The sequence below is a fragment of the Cibotium barometz genome, chromosome 45 (genome assembly GCF_041138505.1).
Source record: "Cibotium barometz isolate CiBa-2024 chromosome 45, ASM4113850v1, whole genome shotgun sequence".
NCBI classification, from domain to species: Eukaryota; Viridiplantae; Streptophyta; class Polypodiopsida; order Cyatheales; family Cibotiaceae; genus Cibotium; species Cibotium barometz.
Genome location: NC_141090.1, coordinates 21,618,173 through 21,635,809, shown reverse-complemented (window position 1 = coordinate 21,635,809; position 17,637 = coordinate 21,618,173). Strand labels below are relative to the sequence as shown.

General features: G+C 44.5%; 1 protein-coding gene across 2 annotated transcripts in view; it reads left to right on the top strand.

Annotated features, from left to right (window-relative positions):
- Positions 1 to 17,637, top strand: part of LOC147612518 (importin beta-like SAD2) — a 109,376-nt gene that overhangs the window by 46,835 nt on the left and 44,904 nt on the right. For both annotated transcript variants that reach the window (XM_086783152.1, XM_086783153.1), the window contains exons 5-17: positions 8,587 to 8,749; positions 9,024 to 9,208; positions 9,353 to 9,526; positions 9,792 to 9,937; positions 10,082 to 10,205; positions 10,380 to 10,560; positions 10,700 to 10,859; positions 11,069 to 11,110; positions 11,211 to 11,329; positions 12,579 to 12,777; positions 12,862 to 12,993; positions 14,546 to 14,649; positions 14,745 to 14,924. In XM_086783152.1, the coding sequence (XP_086639278.1) occupies positions 8,587 to 8,749; positions 9,024 to 9,208; positions 9,353 to 9,526; positions 9,792 to 9,937; positions 10,082 to 10,205; positions 10,380 to 10,560; positions 10,700 to 10,859; positions 11,069 to 11,110; positions 11,211 to 11,329; positions 12,579 to 12,777; positions 12,862 to 12,993; positions 14,546 to 14,649; positions 14,745 to 14,924 (1,909 nt within the window). The remainder of the gene's footprint in view (positions 1 to 8,586; positions 8,750 to 9,023; positions 9,209 to 9,352; positions 9,527 to 9,791; positions 9,938 to 10,081; positions 10,206 to 10,379; positions 10,561 to 10,699; positions 10,860 to 11,068; positions 11,111 to 11,210; positions 11,330 to 12,578; positions 12,778 to 12,861; positions 12,994 to 14,545; positions 14,650 to 14,744; positions 14,925 to 17,637) is intronic.

Genomic DNA, 17,637 nt, shown 5'->3' with positions numbered 1-17,637 from the left:
CATGCACTGTGGTACACACTAATGTGACATTGACTTGACAGACCTCTATGGCTAGAAAACTGACCTAAGTAGCTCGTGCTTGACATGTCTCGGATTGGGGCTCACTATGGGGTCACGGCATACGACAAAATATCCTATCAAGGCACTACTTCTGTACATGTTTCTTGCACTGTTGATGAGCCAGTGTGTCACCCCTCTTAACCCACTTTGGAGAATTCAGCAAGTAGTCCTCATGTAGGTACATGTAGATGCCAGCCTTGGGAGTAGAATGCATCAGAAGCATGTTAATTGCATCCATATAGTAGGAGCCAGCCCTAAGGCCAGCCCCAAGGCCAACCCAAGGAGGGAAAAACCTTGCGATGGGTGATAATCACCATCAGCCAGTAGTAAGACCCAGTTGGCAGTCTTATATGGGCCTTGGGCAGTAGTCGGCAGTAGGCAGAGGCAGATGACAGTCGGCCAGCAGCCAGACACTCCACACATAACAGAAAACAGCATTAAATATTTAATGCTTATTTTATCCCTGGACATATAAAAGGATGGGGCCTGCCATGGTCCAAAATCATCAGATAAATCTCAAGTTTACATTCTCAATCAAGCATGTGTGCTTAGGCAGTCTGCCTTTGCATACTTCAGCATCCTTTGTGCTCTCAAGCGAAGCTTAGTCTCTTTGCAGATTTCTCAGCGCACCATCCCTCAGTCTCGGGCCGGTGTATTCTCTCTGAAGATAGCTTCATAGTTGCCTACAGCTTATGCATAGTTCTGCCCAGTGTTTGTTCACTTTGTCCTTGTGTTTGGCGGTCAATCAGTTAGTTTGTCCGCTTAGCCTTGTGGAAATAGTTTAGCTTGAATTCAGTTCTCTAGAAGAAAGAAAGCAAATACTCTTGCTTGCGTGCGGGGTGGGGGGGCTTCAATGGGTAATTGGGACCCCATATGGTGTTGTCTTGACTACTGTTTCAGTTCATGTACACCACGTGTCTTTCCAGCCACTGTCTCTTGGAATATGCCAGCTCCATCCACAAGGAGGCACTGGAAAAAACTGTAGTCGGCTGGTTGTCCCAACACCCTGGGGGGCTGTTGGCGACGGGAGGGAGAGTGCGGACCGCAGAGGTAGCGATGGTCATCTCTATGGGCTCCAAAAAATGATGAATCAACCGGTAGACAGAGTTCGCCAGCTGTCGCTACTCTAGATTAGGTGCAGCCGGAGGGCGGTGGGAGTGCACTAGAGAGGCTTTTTTTTTTTGGGGGGGGGGGGGTGGGGGTATCGCTGGAGCAGAGGGAGCTGGAGGGGGGAAAGTCGGAGCAGACGACAGGGGAGGGGGGGTGGGGGAGGGATGGGAGGAGAAGGATTCGCTTGCGAAGGGAAGGGGGGGGGGGGGGGGGGGGAGGTTGCGAGGCTGGGCCTATTGCACGCCCCAGAGAATCAATGATCCCCATGGGATGCTGTAAACTTGAAGGGTGGTCTCGACGAGGTAACGGTCTCCAGAAGGGGGGCCCCGAGGTAACGGTCTCCAAAAGGGGGGCCCGCTCCTGGGAATGGGTTCCTCGAAGGCACATAGGGGGCCCATCACCATTGGGGGGCGTTGCTGAGATAAATGCTCAAAACGATTCTTTGACACAATCGTATCCTCCTAGATCTTGCTAGCATGATGTGCTTGCCGACGCCGCTCGGCTCTCGAGGTCGACTGGTGGTCCTGCCTCGGGCCATCGGTCTGCCACTCCTGCGCCGGCCTCAGCTGGGGCTTGGTGCTTTGGTACATGGGGGCCTATGTCCTGCCTACCTCCCTGGGAAGGGTCCAAACTGGGCCCGAGGGGGGGTGGGGGAACATCAAGAGGCGGTCTCCTGGATTGCCGACGAGGGCAGACTTTAGTGAGGGTATCCCAGCTAGTGACAAATGAAACATTGGTCTGGGAGGCCAGAGTACTCAATTGTGTGCAAAATCTGATCTCCGTGCAAACTAGGTAATGAAATGGTGTGAGACACGGAGTCTCGAGAGGCGATGCTGATACGAAGGGATGGAATCCCAGCCGTCGTCCATGCAAGAACCGAAGCGGCGGTGGAAGGGGTTGGGGATCCATCACCCTCTTGATAGCACCACTTATCATCGGGAGGAGAAGAAGGTATTCCTTCCTAAGACTAGGAAAGCAGACTGTCATAAGAAAGCTTGAGACACCAGGCAAAGGGTCGGACGCCGGGTCGAAGCCGTGCTGCCACGTCGCAAAGAAGGCTTGGGTGTACAAAGTGCAACGGGGCTCTCCTGCATAACTCTGTCTGAAGCTGGAGGTGAATCGAACTCAACTTGGTAGTAGCCATGCCCCAGAGGATGAATGTCAGTGATCTTTCTAGGCACGTTGAAAAGGGTTGCTTGCAACAAATCCTTGAACTGTCCGTGTGCCAGGTGGCTACCCACAATCTTGCATACCAAGGTGGAGGCCTCGAGAGAGGCAAGTGTCGAAGCGAGGAGGTGGAGATCCTCTTCGGAAAAAGAGAGGCAAGTGATAGCGGCCATGGTCAAGGATGACGGAGTGGTTGCCATGGAGTCCTCTAGGGGGGTTCAAGACCAGAAGATGCCGAAAATTGCCACGGGAAAAAAAAAAACCCGAGAGCGATAAACACCGGGATTGGAAAATAAGCATGGAGGGGAGGCGTGAAGAGGGTAAGGCGGGGAAGCAAGGTTTAAGGCGAGGGAGGCAAGGAGGAAGGGGGGGGGTTGGGGAGGGCAGGGTTTAAGGCTGTGGAGGCGAGGGAGGCAAGGGGGGGCTAAGGCAGAAAAGGGTGGGCGGGGGATGACAGCCCTGTGAAGAAGAGGCGAGGCGAAGGGGAGGGGCGCTGGAGAGGCTAGGGCATGGGGGAGGATGGGGCTAGGATTGCAGGCGGATGGGAGGGGGAGGGGCGGAAGGGTGAGCGGGGGGCGTGGGCTGTAGGTGGCATGGGAGGATGGGGCGTGGGCTGTAGACAATAGAGGGGGAGGCGGAAGGGAGGACGGGGGCGAGGGTTCTAGGGTTAGTGGGAGAAAGTGAAGGGGGAGGGGGAGTTGCACACAGCCTCAAGGGGGAAGAGGTGAAGGCGGCAGGGGGTGGGGGTCGAATAGAGGTAGGAGGGTAATGGTGAGGTGGGGTGCTAGGTGCAGAGGGGGGAGAGCTGTAGCTTCAAGTCTGTGTTTTTGTTTCTTATGATGTTCTAGTTTCTATGTTTTATGCAAAGTGATTATGGCAGTATGTCAAGGTTGTGGCCACGTTTCATGTTTAAATGCTAAGTAAGCATTTGATGGTATCTAAAAGTGTGTTTAAGTCCTTAGTCCCCGAGGCAAGCGAGTTACACTTTTTGCTGAATTCCAGAAGTTATTTTTACAAGACTACTTACCTCCTTGATTACCACTGGAGTGAATGGACGATCATTACATTGATCTCCTCCCAAGCTTGGAGCCTACGAGCAAGTTTTCCTATCACCTCAATAAATCCATGGAGGCAGAGTTGGATTGCCTGTTGGATGAGTTGCTATGGTTTAGGTTCATGTGACATGTGTCGCGAAAGCATGTTATTGATTCACACTAAGCAAAGAAGAATAACGCTAATCCTAGGTTTAGCAAAGACACAGAAGAGAAGGAGAGATAGACCTAATCTATTGATTCACACTAAGCAAAGAAGAATAACGCTAATCCTATGTTTAGCAAAGACACAGAAGAGAAGGAGAGATAGACCTAATCTATTGCATATTGCAAAAACATGCTATATATACAATATTCTTGCTAATTCACAGCTTCATGCAAATGATCTTGCTGATTCTCAGCTTCATGATGCATACCAAAGATCCCTGTAGCCCTCTACTTGCAATCAGACAAGATAAGCTCTTGCTGATCCACCACTGTGTTCTTGTTGCCTTTGACAAATGGATCCTCTTGATCTTTAAATGATGATCCTAACGAATGCCTAACGATCCTATTTATGGGAAAAAGATAGCAATTCGTAATTGAGTCGGTTTTGCATATTTTTCCGACAAAACATTGACCAAAAAGTCATATTCAGTGTCCAAACTATGCCCAAAAGGTATCCCAATCAGTGGGCTATGTCTTGGGCACTTCTGGGAGCCGGTAGGGTTGCAAAATCTGCCCCTAAATCTGCCCATATATTTGCTAATGAGAATATACATGTCTATGAGCATCGGATTAACGGATGCACATGAGAGTGCATTTGACCTAGTGTCTCCCCGTTCGGAGGTCTCATCTTCTTCGTTAAGAAGAAGATGGACCGGCTTGCCTGTGTGTCGATTACCATCCCCTCAATAAGCTTACAATCAAGAATAGGTTTTCCATGGCCCACATTGAGTATATCCTTGATGAACGCTTGAATAGTGCTAAAATATCCTCTAAGATACATCTAAAGAGTGGGTACCACCAGGTCTGAATCTTCAAGGGGGACGTTCCCAAGATAGCTTTTTGCACGAAACCTCCCCATTATCAGTTCTTAGTGATGCCTTTTGGGTTGACCAATGCACTTGCCACGTTCAATCGTATGATCATGGATGCCTTTTAAAACTTGATTGGCCGATGTGTTTTCATTTTTCTTGATGACATTTTTGGTTTCTCAGCTATCGAGGAACATTATGAGTTCGTGAGTTATCGGACATCAATGAACTATTTATCAATGCCAAGAATTCTTTTTTTATTGAGTGAGGTTCACTACCTTGGCTATATCATTACTTCAGAAGGCATTAATTTGAATCCAACCAAAGTCCAAGAAGTGCTCGATTGGGATCTTCTGATCACAACATACAAATGTCCGTTCCTTCATTGATATATGCCAGACTTACCGCTTCCATATTGACGAGTTCTGCAAGATTTCAGATCCTCTTACAGATTTGTCGAAAGAAGTTAAAACACAAAGGCAAATGATCCGGATGACTTGCACTGTGATGACCACGTTTCATGCTCCCAAGAAGGTCCCCTTTGAGGCCCCTTGCCTGAAGTTAGCCCCTTGGGACGATGGATGTAGTGATCATTACGGATGCCAGTAACCATGCTATTGGCACTGTTTTGCAGCAAGATGGCCATCCCGTAGCCTACACGAGCCGCAAACTGAATGCGGTGGAAAGGAATCTATTAGACCGCCTTGAAGGGATATGTCGCGACTTGCTAGGCACCATCTAGGTGTAGGGTCTAGTCATTGTCAAAGTTTGTGTGCAAGTCCCGCACAAGGTAGATGTAACCCACTTGCAAAGCTGTAATGATGTAGAGGTGTCCTAGGCATCTATTAGACTGTTGATCCGGTGCCTGGAACATTGGTTACGCCATTTAGGAAAGTCAGTGTCTACTTGTGTGAAAGCCTTTGCCGTCCAAGGTGACTAGCAAGGTAAAGGATGATCAAATGTGCTTCTAAGGGGCCATGGGCCAAGGCAAAGGGCAGCCTATGGGTGCCCAGGACACCAATAAATGGGCAAAGGCTGGTCATTATTTGTCCAAAAAGTTCAGTCTGCCTGTGGAGGACTAGCCGACCAGCACCTAGACTACTATAAAAAGGTGGATTGGCTGCCATGGCTGAGCACGAGCACCATTAAGCTGAGATTTAGAGATCTTTACTTTGGGTTTTATTTTGTATTTGAACATTCAGTTGTAACATGATTATACATGGAATATTCAGTAGGATTTAGTTCTATCTTGTCAGTGTGCTTGTGTTTGTGATTTTGGTGATTTCTTTTCTCTCTCATACCTCTTGCACATAAGCCCGAGTAGTCCAGAGTAGGGAGCCTGCAAAGTTTTCTTTTCATTCATCCCATGTGCATTATCTGCCTGATAGGGATAGCGCCCTTACAATCAGGATTGCACAAGGTAGGGTTTGAGGCATTTTTGGGTTTCTTACTGCTTTCTAGTTTCTAGTTGTTCATCATGGAAGCAGAGACGATAGCGGCTTTGATTTCCTGCATGATGGCGGAACAAACAAAGCGCTTGGAGGCCTGTATGGTGTCACAAACAGACCAAATAGAGCACCTCAAGGCTTGCAAGGGTGGATCTCCATCTCTTGCCCCTGAGATTTGGCATCTACATTCAAGGACTGCCTCCAAGCACGAGGAGCAGCCAGCTCCCACTGTGCAACTCATTGAGCAACTGGTCGAGCATCACTTCCAATCCAACAGGCGTCACCAGGAGCATCCTGCATGTTGGCACGAGAGCTGTTGTTCTCTGCCACTTGGAGCATCCTGTATGTCAGCATGAGAGTTGTTCTTCTCATTGGAGTCACCATTCTGAGAGCTGTTGCTGGACAGTTTCAGTGCAGCTTCACCGGCTTGCTGTCGGGAATTACTGGAATCCTGAACTCTTCCTCCATGCCTCGTGGGGAGCAAACTCAGCTTTTGATCCCAAGTTTCTTCTTCCAGGCCTCGTGTGAAGCCTTCCAGGTTCAACGAGATGGATGACGAAGTTATCGCCTGCACACTCTTCTGGGGTGTGACGTGGACATGCTTCTACCTATTGGCCAGCTGTGAACACGCTTAGTTGGACATTATCATTAGGATTGGTGGGGCTGGTAGGCAACTTACCAACATTAGACACTATAACTAGGAGCCTAGGCCCTTAGTCATATTCATTCATTGATCATTCATTGATCATCCATTGATCAATCAAGCATCATTGAGTCATTGAGAGCTCAGGAGCTAAGCTACCATTGAGTCTCTCTTGTTCATCATTGTACATATTGCATGATAAGTAATATAAGGTAGATTAGGTCATCTTCTCTATTGTGTATTGAGAACGAAGAAGCAGTTTGTTGCATGGGTTCAAGTCTCTGATTAGACGCTAATTGCAATCAATCTATCATAAACACTTTTCTGCAAGCAGCCATGTTACAGAAGTTGTCACCAATTGGACCTATGCATGCCCTAGTATGGTGCACGTGTGTCTCCTTTAAAAAATCTCAATCAATCATATATCATCATAATATAATTAAAAAATACCATATATTTGGTTGATTATTCTATGTATAAACAATTGATCTCTTTTTTTTTAAAATACAGAAGGGAAAATTGACATAATAAGAATTTAGTTATTTTTTCGTGATTAAGTTCATGGTAGCTAACAAATAAATTACTGCGGGAATTTTGTAATGAGCAGGACATCCAAGTACTATGGCCTTGTGGGCCTAATCAATGCAAGTGTGCTAGGAGGCTACATGACATCTTCGCATTACCCAACAAACACCAACCAGTGGTCTCATAGGCCCATTGGGTCTTTAGTAAATGCTTAAAATATCTGTCTTTCTTTCTTTCTACAATAACAATCCTCACATTCTCATGCATAGCTTTTTGTCACACCTTGGTTGGGGTAGCCTTTGCACTGATGGTGCTCTAGTTGTTGCTGTCCATGTTACTGGTAGAAGCCCCCCCCCCGTAAAAAGCTGGCCAGTGGAGCCTTTTCTGAGGGCTCATTTTGCTGCAACAGTTGTGCCTTTCTCTGTTGAATAGAAAAGCAAGCTCTTCTCAGCCGTTACTCCCTTGCAATGTAACTTCTCTCCTCCAAGAAAGGAACGAAGCTCTCCCTTCATGCTTTCTCCTGCAGAGTTAAAGACAAACTTTATCAACTCTTCATCCCTGAGCAAGAATCGAGCTCTCCTCCTTCCCCCGTGCAATGAAAACACGACCTCCTCCATTGATGCAGCATTCTCATAAGAAAAATGAAGCAAAGGCCCACTCTCAAACTTGTCCAAAAAAAAACAGCTCGCTTTCTTGTAGCTTCTTCATCAATGAAGAACTCACGACGTTCCTCCCTACTTCATGCTGCAATTCAAGGAATGACCTCTAGCTTCACTTTCAGGCAAAATGGGATCAAATAGCTCTCCCTCATGCGAGCAGAAACCCCCACGCTCTCCATGAAGATGACCATCCTCTACACCAGAAGACAACTTTACAATTCCTGACCCTCTCTCAAAGAGCAAGAACTCTCCTTTATGAAAATCATGAATGTTCACCATCAATTTTACCCTCCTTTTTTTGAAGACCAGGCACGGGCTCTTGGCAATCACCTTTTCCTTGCCTCCATGTACACCACCCTTTTTGCTCTATCCTCGTGCACATCGCCCTGTTGTTTGCACATCCTGCACCACTGAATCCCACACTCTATGTGCACCATACATTTCGAAAGCGTGTTGTGATTATCCCTTACAATTATCATCCCATTTATTTATCCCATAAAGGGGCATTCCCATGCTACACACTCCAAACGATAAACCATCTCAAACCACTCTAGACGACTCCAAACGATGAGCCACTTCAAACCATTCTAGACTATGCAAACCGACTTCACAACGATAAGCCATCTGGCCCACTGGAGTCGTGCCGCCATAAGACACCATATTGGCTGTAAAACTCTGACTAAAAAACATCAAGAACAAGGAACTAAAAGTGTCAGTCTGCCCAAGAAGATGGCACCTTGCCTAGCAGTTTTTGCTCTCACAATATGTAGTACCAAACTATTTAGGAAACTGTATTGATATGCATTTTATCTCAATTATTAATGTTTTTATGAATTTAAAAATCAAGAATAATTCAATATCGAAGGCAGGCCTATTGAGAAATCTTTTTTTTCCACATTCCTGCAGGTTCAAAGATGAGGAGGAAAGGACTCCTGTGTATCAGATTATTGAGACTACCTTCTCAACCTTGCTTGGAATTCTCAAATATCTCCTCTCCATGCTGAACCCACCCATTGAGGTGGCAGATTTGATCAAGCTCACATGCAAAATTTTCTGGTCATCAGTTTATGTACGTGAATTCTCATGTTGCTCTAATTGAAGTGCTAACGCATACTGGGGGTCAAACATTAGGGCAGCTTGAAGCAAGTTTGTGGCTATCAGTCCCCAATGTAGTAGACATAATGAAGGGACTTTGGCTACCCCCAAGGGAGTCCCTAAGTTTTGGGCCCAAAATCCTTGTGTGGATTTGATTTTTATCACCTTTTGCATTCAAATCAGCCACCACAAAAACAAGTAGTGTATACCAAAGATTCTCATTGTGTACTCTGAATTCTTATTTTCAGCTTGAGATTCCTAAACAGCTACATGATCCAAATGTGTTCACTGCCTGGATGGCTTGCTTTCACAACATTCTTGAGAGGCCGGTACCACTTGAAGGTCAGCCAATTGATCCAGAACAGCGGAAGGTGTGGGGCTGGTGGAAAGTGAAGAAGTGGACCATCCATATCATGAATCGCTTATATAACAGGTCAGTTCATGCATTTCAATGTGGCCATATGTACTGCTGTAGCTATTCTGCACTTCCCCACTATAGAAAATTTTCTATCAATGAGATGATACATACCATGATGACTTCGCCTTTACTTAAGGTTCAGCTATGGATCTTCTGCAGGTTTGGAGACCCAAAGATGTCAAAGCCTGAAAACAAAGCATTTGCTCAAATGTTCCAAAAGCAGTTTGCTGCACAGTTTCTAGAGTCTCACTTGACGCTTTTAAGCGTCATACAGCAAGGTGGATACTTGCCAGATCGGGTTATAAACCTTGTGTTGCAATATGTTAGCACCAGGTGTGTTCTTATCTCGTTCTTAGTGTTAAAAGGTTTTGTTTTTTTACACATACAGCCTGCGTTTTGTAGACAGAGAGGCTGTGGACAGGCTCAATTGACTGTTTATGAGTACCTGTGCCCTGCCCACTAATGTCAGAAATTTCTGATAGCTGGAACTGGTGGGGTTGAATTTGTAAAGCCCCTTAGTTTTCTATTAGCACGTCAGTAGATTTTGACCTGTGCACCTGGGATGAAAGTTTTTTGGGTTTTTTTTCATGGGTTTCAGCATTTCTAAGTCAGCAACATACCAGCTATTGAAGCCTCGTCTGGATGCTGTTCTTTTTGAGATTATCTTTCCTCTCATGTGTTTTAATGATGTTGACGATAAGCTGTGGCGTGAGGATCCTCATGAATATGTCAGAAAAGGTTATGGTAAGCAAACCATCTCTGCTTGCCACTCTGAATTTCATGTTCTTTTCACTCTTCATTCCATTTTTATTTACGTCTTTGGTTGCAATTTCAAATGTGGATGGAGAGTGTTTTCTGTGTTCTAAATCCGTTAGTGAAGTGCATCAGACATCATCGAAGACATGTATAGTCCTCGAACAGCAGCAATAAACTTCATAACAGAGCTCTTCAGGAAAAGAGGGAAAGAGAACCTGCAAAAGTTCTTGGCCTTCATAGTGGATGTCTTTCGAAGGTGAGTGCTTCCAATTCATTCCTTTTTTGGCCCTTTGAAATCTACTTGACCTACTCAATGACTACAGACATGGTACTTTATGGCACTAGTCTCATTAAGAAGACTGGGTATATGAAAGGGTAGTTCCTCTCAAGAGTACTCTTAACTGGTGTTTCAACCAATTGGTGAGTGCAGGTACGATGAAGCTCCCAATGGACAGAAGCCTTACAGACAGAAGGATGGTGCTCTCCTGGCAGTTGGTGCACTAAGTGATAAGCTCAAGCAAACCGAGCCATACAAATCACAGTTAGAACAAATGCTTGTGCAGCATGTCTACCCCGAGTTTAGTAGCCCCATTGGCCATCTAAGAGCAAAAGTGCGTGCTTGACTATATCATTTTTAGTAACCTCGTATGTGTACACATTAACTGTTAGTCCTGTAAAAACATTGGATATTTTTTAGATCTTTAACTGTCCACTGCATGTTTCTTTTATTGTGTCTTTGCAAGAGTGCAGGCAGCATGGGTGTCGGGCCAGTATGCAAGCACTGCTTTTGCAGACCAACGAAATTTTAGCTCAGCCATGCATAGCATTGTGGCGGCATTGAAAGACCCCGAGCTACCAGTTCGAGTGGATTCAGTTGTTGCACTCCGGTCGTTTGTGGAAGCTTGCAAAGGTATAGCTATGGTAGTAGTGTTACATGCAGTTGTTTATCATTTGAAGTTACATTGATGTACTGTCCTGAGGCTAAAGGATTTGGCGATTCTAGGGGTAGGATAGTAAAAAGAATCATAACCAGCTTGCAACTTAATTGCAGCCCACATGTGGGCTAGTTGCTTTCGCATCACCCTCTGATCAGGACATTGGTCATGTTTTTGTAAGCAGATTTGAATGAACTTCGTCCAATTTTACCACAGCTACTTGATGGTATGGTGCTTGTTTTGTTTGCTGGTTTTGAGACCTTTGCCTGCATCTCTCTTTCATTGAGAGACGGTTCACATAAGCTATATGATTGTGCTTATTGCAGAGTTTTTCAAACTTATGAACGAAGTTGAAAATGAAGACCTGGTCTTTACTTTGGAGACAATTGTTGATAAGTTTGGTGAAGAGATGGCACCTTATGCACTTGGTCTTTGCCAAAATTTGGTATGTACTATGTTCATACATGTTTGCCCAGAAAAGAGTACAAAGTAGGACTGCCTGCTGGGCAGATGTGTGTGAAGGTGGCGGAAATAAAAATCGGAAAGGCAGATGGGAAGGGGTCGATGAGCAAAGTAGGCGTTTAAACATCTTTTTCTCATTAACTTCATGTAGTGTTTCTTGCACGTCTGTATAGAGTGGAAGAGGGTACAGTTCTGTGTATAAATAATAAAATCTGCTAGACACAGTAATCAAGCAATTCAAAAAAGCATTGAAGCTGACACAGGTCCTCACTGGAGTCTCGGATTTTATCGTGATGAAGATGTTAAATAGTGGAAATCCTTTCAAACCAGTGACCATAGCGAGTTAAGTGTAGGCTTTTATGAACCTGGAGTGATGGATGATGGGAAAACGAGGGATTTGGGACTTCTTTGAAACATGGTTCTATGGAATGTATTCCAATGGAAACTTGTAGGATACCCAACTTAGAGCTAGTTTGGGAAAATCAGCTACCTGGTTGTCCGGATGCCCAGTGTAGGTCTTGCTTGGTATGCCCATCTATCAAGATGCCCAGCTGGCCGGGTAAGGAGGGTGTGGAATCTGGATGCCCAACTGCCTGGGTATGGACACTGGATACCCACGAGGCAAGAAATTAAATACTGTGCAGAATACCCACTCAGCTGGGTCGAGAGAGGCAAACATTTCTAGAAAATTGTGTCAAAATCAAAATGGAGGAGTGAAGATTTATGCTGGAATCTGCAATTCAGGAGTGGGGTCTAATTGCATGAAATAGCAAAAATATATGAAACCAGTGTGGCAATAAATTTTTTGTTCAGATGACATTTTGAGGTGTCTCCAGTCACAGGGAATGGGCATTTTTAGACTCGGGAATGTTGGGGATGGCAGCATCTTCCCATTCCCATTCCCATCCCATGTCACTCTATAGTCACAGGGAATGGCCATTCTCAATCTTTTCCGTCCCCGTTCCCCGTCCCCATTTCTCGTCCAATGTGACTATGCAAGTTGAAAAACCAACATGCACCTCACTTGCACATTGCCAGCTCTTTTGTTTTGCCATGCTGTGCATGTTTCTCCAGGTTTGATATTTTGTGCTTATGGATGAAAGGTTTTTGAAATCATATATCTGGGTATGCTATCACATAAATATTATGCAGAGAGCAGCTGGGTATGCTTTTTGATCTATATTTCAAAGGTTAAGCATACACATCCTAATAATTTTCACTAGCTCTCGTAGGCTTCATCTTTTTGGAAGTTCATTCGATCTTCTGAAGGAGAGGAGGAGGAGGATGATTCAGGAGCATTGGCTGCTGTTGGCTGCCTTCGAGCAATCAGCACCATTCTCGAGTCAGTAAGCAGACTGCCAGATTTATTTCCTCAGGTGGAACCTATATTGCTTCCAATTGTGCAGCACATGTTGTCAACAGATGGGCAGGGTAGGTTTATTTTTTTCTTCACTTCATGAGTATATTTGCTCACCGTAAGTTGTGGCAACATTCCTGAGTTGGGTCTTTGCTCAGATATCTTTGAGGAGCTTCTGGAAATAGTATCATACTTGACTTATTTCTCCCCAACTATATCACTAAACATGTGGAGTTTGTGGCCGCTTATGGTTTCAGCCTTAGATGAATGGGCTATCGACTTTTTTGAAAGTAAGTTTTTCCCAACGGTGTTTAAGATCCATAGTTGTCCTATGTTTGAAGCCTGTTAAATTCTCTTTCTGTCTCTGAGGTTTTTCTTGCAATGTTCTGTAAACAGTATCTAATGGTGTCCTCATAATGTTAGGCAGCAGTACAACAGAAACACTGTTGCAAATCTTGTCTGTAGGGGTTCTCTCAAGTTATGATTCCTGTGTGCTTTATTTATCATGTTTTGTATGTTTGAACTCATCAATCATGATGGAAATTAAAAACCCGGTTCAACCTTAAATTTCACCTCAATTTGCTCCTAGCTGCTTGTATATGGTTGCAAGATCCTGGGACCAATCTTAACGAAAGTTCATCTTAGCCGGTGATCGTAACTTGCTCCTAGTGAAGCTGCTCATATACGGTTGCAAGATTGTGGGACCAATCTTAGCCTGAGGTGCTCCTAGTGAAGTTACACTCATAGACGGTTGCAAGATGGTGGCACCAATCTTAGCCTGGGGTGTTCCTAGTGAAGCTGCTTATGTATGGTTGCAAGATTGTAGGATCAATTTCAGCCCATGTTTCTCTTATATGGCTCCAAGATTGGGGGACCAGTCTTAGTCCGTGATCACGAGGTGCTTCTTGTGAAGCTGCTCATGTATGGGTGCAAGATGGTGGGATCAGTCTTAGCAAAAGCACATCTGCAACCCTTTCCGATGGTCATTTGTTTCTTTGAGAGGATGAAACGATTGGTGCAGTGTTCGAGCCTCGTTGATATTTTCATATACACACGAGTGCAACAGACCTGTGGCGGTTCATGGATGGTGTAACCCATGGCATAATCCATGCTTTCAAGGCTTATATAAATACAATTTTTACTCTCTTTATTTTGTACTCGACTTCTTTTATTTAAGAGGTATGTTTTTAGAAGATAGCATATAACCTGAATTATTGGGCATTTGGTTGTCGTTTGAGCGGCACGGACTCAAAGGCTGGCATGAGATTTGATTTGGGTAGGTTTTTAAAGTTTGCATCATCATTCCATTCCATTCCAGTCTATCTTTCCTTGCCCATTTATTTTAAGCCCACATTGTTATGTGCCTAAAGGACATAACTAGGCTGGCTTTTACTTATGAGGTTACACATATACTTATTGGGCTCATTGTAAAGTGACTGAATACTGCTTTTATTAGCTGTTACTTTGAATATTGACTACATAAATGAGTGTATTGCTCATAATCAGGCATCTCCAGTTGGGAGGAATCCCATTAGATTAGGATTGAGATCAGGTCATGACTCAGCTCTAGTTGGAAACCTGGACACTTAAATATTGGGCTCCAGTTGTATAAGACACTGGGTTTTGCGGTGAGCTTGGTAGCAACCCCTTAGGTTGGCCTTCATGCATACATTGTGCATGATGGTTTTTGAGGGCTTTCATGGACTAAGGTGAGCCCTACAGATGCCGGCTTCAGTTGCTCCTTGCTTTTGTTGGAATCTACATATTTTCAAATGGTATATACTAATAGTGAGTGCTATGCATTTTTTTTGGAAAGTAATCTATATTGTGCTTGTTTTGCAGACATTCTTGTTCCCTTAGACAACTATATATCCAGGAGTACTGAGCATTTTCTTTCCTGTAAAGAACCAGACTATCAGCAAAGCCTTTTCAAGATCATTTCTCGGGTACACAATTGTGTTTCTTAGAAATCAGTTTATGGCACTATTTCCTTGCTCAATTCAATCTTTAAAAAATGTGTAAATCTTTGTCCCTTGTCTAGGTATTTGCAGAACCCAATTTCGAAGATGGTGATATAGAGCCTGCACCAAAACTCATTGAAGCAGTGCTGCAGAATTGCAAGGGAAGAGTGGATGAATGGGTTGAACCGTATTTGAGAATAACCATTGATAGATTACGGAGGACCAAAAAGAATAGTTTAAAAGATTTGCTGATTGAAGTGGTTAGTTGCTCTTAATCCCTTAGTCTAATGTGTCAGTGTGGTCTCTTCCAAGTGTTTCGTCAATCTGTTTGGCTATTGTTACATGAAAATTTTGTTTGAGTCTTTTTGGGGTGTTTTAGTGCATTGCAATGTCTGTAAGTTTCAGGCTTTATATGGTATGTGCTGTGTTTACTTTTTTTTTTTTTTTTTGGTGGTGGGGGGTTTGAGTGGTATATCTGTTTTAAAGTTTGTAAAGCTGGGTGGTCATGGTTACACGGAAAGGCCTACAGGCTGAAAGGTCGCACCTTGTATGGAGGGCACAATTGTGAAGAGTATTGATGCTTTTGCAGGGCGGATGTTCTTGGGGAATGTACTTCATGTTGGAATCTGCAGGTTAGGGTTAGCAGCAGCAAGAACTCACAGCGGAGCTCAAATAGCGTGAGAGTGAGAGGCACACAACTCGTTGATGATTACCAAGTAGAATGAGTGGTACGAGGTACAAAGGATAAGTATACCCCAAATAATAGTGTTAGGTTTTTTACATGCACGGGGAAAAAACCTCTTAAAGAGGGAAAAGTGTCCCGGCTAGTCCTAGAGTGTCACACACCACTGCCAATTACATAGATGTCTACAACCCCCCCCTAACCCCCCCCCCCCCCCCGCCCGCCGGCGGAGTGATGCTGTGAACATGTATAGGGATCCAGAAGATCAATCCCTAGAAGGCAATATGCTTAGAGCTTTGCGGAAAGCTTCAAGCTTTTCACAAGGAAGAGCCTTTGGGAATAGATCTGCCACATTGTCATGTGTAGAGACATAAACCAAGCTGATTGCTCTTGCGTGGAGCTTCTCCCTGACATAATGATAATACACCTCAATGTGCTTCGTGGGAGCATGAAACACTAGGTTCCTACTCTGAGAGTCAGTGTAGATGTGAGTGGAGGACTGTTGTCCAACACTAAGATATGCCAAAAGGCGTCTTAGTCATACACACTCAATGGTAGCAATAAATGTTGCCTTGTAGCTAGATGTGGCCATTGTGTTGGCTGTTTCTTGTTGAGCCATGATATGCTTGAACCACCAAGAAAGAAACAAAATCTGCTAGCATTCGGGCTTGCGAGTAGAATGCTATCAACGTACAACACGATGATCATCAAATCCTCTTTCGTCTTTTGGACATAGAGGGTGCTCTTTGTGGGTCTATTACAATATCCAAGTGCTGTGATACACATGATGGTGGTCATACGAGATGTGGGTGTCTCATCATAATCTATGCCCTTTTGCTGTGCATAAGTCTTTTCCACAAGTATGGCTTTGTAGCGATCAATGGTGCCGTCAGACTTTCGTTTGGTCTCATAGACCCACTTTGTACCACTAGCCTTCTTTCGGCAAGTCGATTAATGTTCCTGCGGCATGGCGTGCTCAGGGTTGTTAGAGGCGTTTGGTACCAGGCGGGTATGGTATGCGCCCCAAAAGACTCATATTTTTTAGAGACATTAGAGGCTTGTTATATATATTGTGTATTACTTTTGGTACTATGTATATATTATGTGTATTACTTTTGGTCTCATAGGCTCCTGGAGCCTTCCATAAACGTTAATGTAACTCTCTCTCTCTCTCTCTCTCTCTCTCTCTCTTTGGTCTCATAGGTCACTTTGGCCTTTTGAAGATGTTAATATAACATTTCATTTTATTTCTCTCTCTCTCTCTCTCTCTCTCTCTCTCTCTCTCTCTCTCTCTCATATAACTAACATATATATATATATATATATATATATATGGAAGGCTCCAGGGACCTATGAGACCAAAAGTAATACAATGGTACCATGGATATACTGAGCCATGGAAACTGAAAGAAAAAGTAGAAATGAAAACATCTGACAGTACATGTGATGAGAGAGAGAGAGAGAGAGAGAGAGAGAGAGAGAGAGAGAGAGAGAGAGAGAAATGAAATGAAATGATATATTAACGTCCTCAAAAGGCCAAAATGACCTATGAGACCAAAAAGGTTACAACAATTGGTGGATCTAATACAATGTCTGTGTACGAAAAGCTAAAACAACTAAACAACTAATTGAAACTGAAACAAAAACTATGAGGAAAAGTAAGGTACTAGGAGCTCCTAATCGATAACGTCTAGGAAGGAAAACTCCAGCAACAAAGGTAAGCATCATATACATCACTATCCAAAGATGTCTCTCATCGGTCGATGGCGGATATCCTCAATGTCCTCCATGGTGAGTAGTCTGACTGGATGTCTCCCATGCCGTGCTAGTATGGTCCTGATCCTCTGTTGTAGTCTCCGCCGGTGTCGAGATGGGCCTCTCATCTTGGGGCGCCTGGAGCGCACCAGCTCTATAGCCCGATCAATCAGTGTACCTCTGGTGCGGCTATACTCTGGGGCTAGCTGCAATGCCTGCTGGCCTGACTGCAAAATCTCTGGCTGAAAGAAGTCTGTAATCTGCCTCTGTAGGTGTCTCTCCCTCTCTGATCCCCTCCCTCTCAAGAGACCCTCTCTATGACTACGCAACTCCAGCAAGTATAATCCGAGGCATCTCTGATCCTGGTATCTCATGACTCTAGAAAGTGGTCCGAAACGGTAGTGAAAACGGCCTCGTATCTCATAATATACTGGACAGTGACATAAGTAATGTAACTCTGTCTCTGGCTCCATCTGGCACAATTGACAAATCCTGGCCTCAGTTGGTACTCCTCTGAATCTGCCAGTCTCAATCTC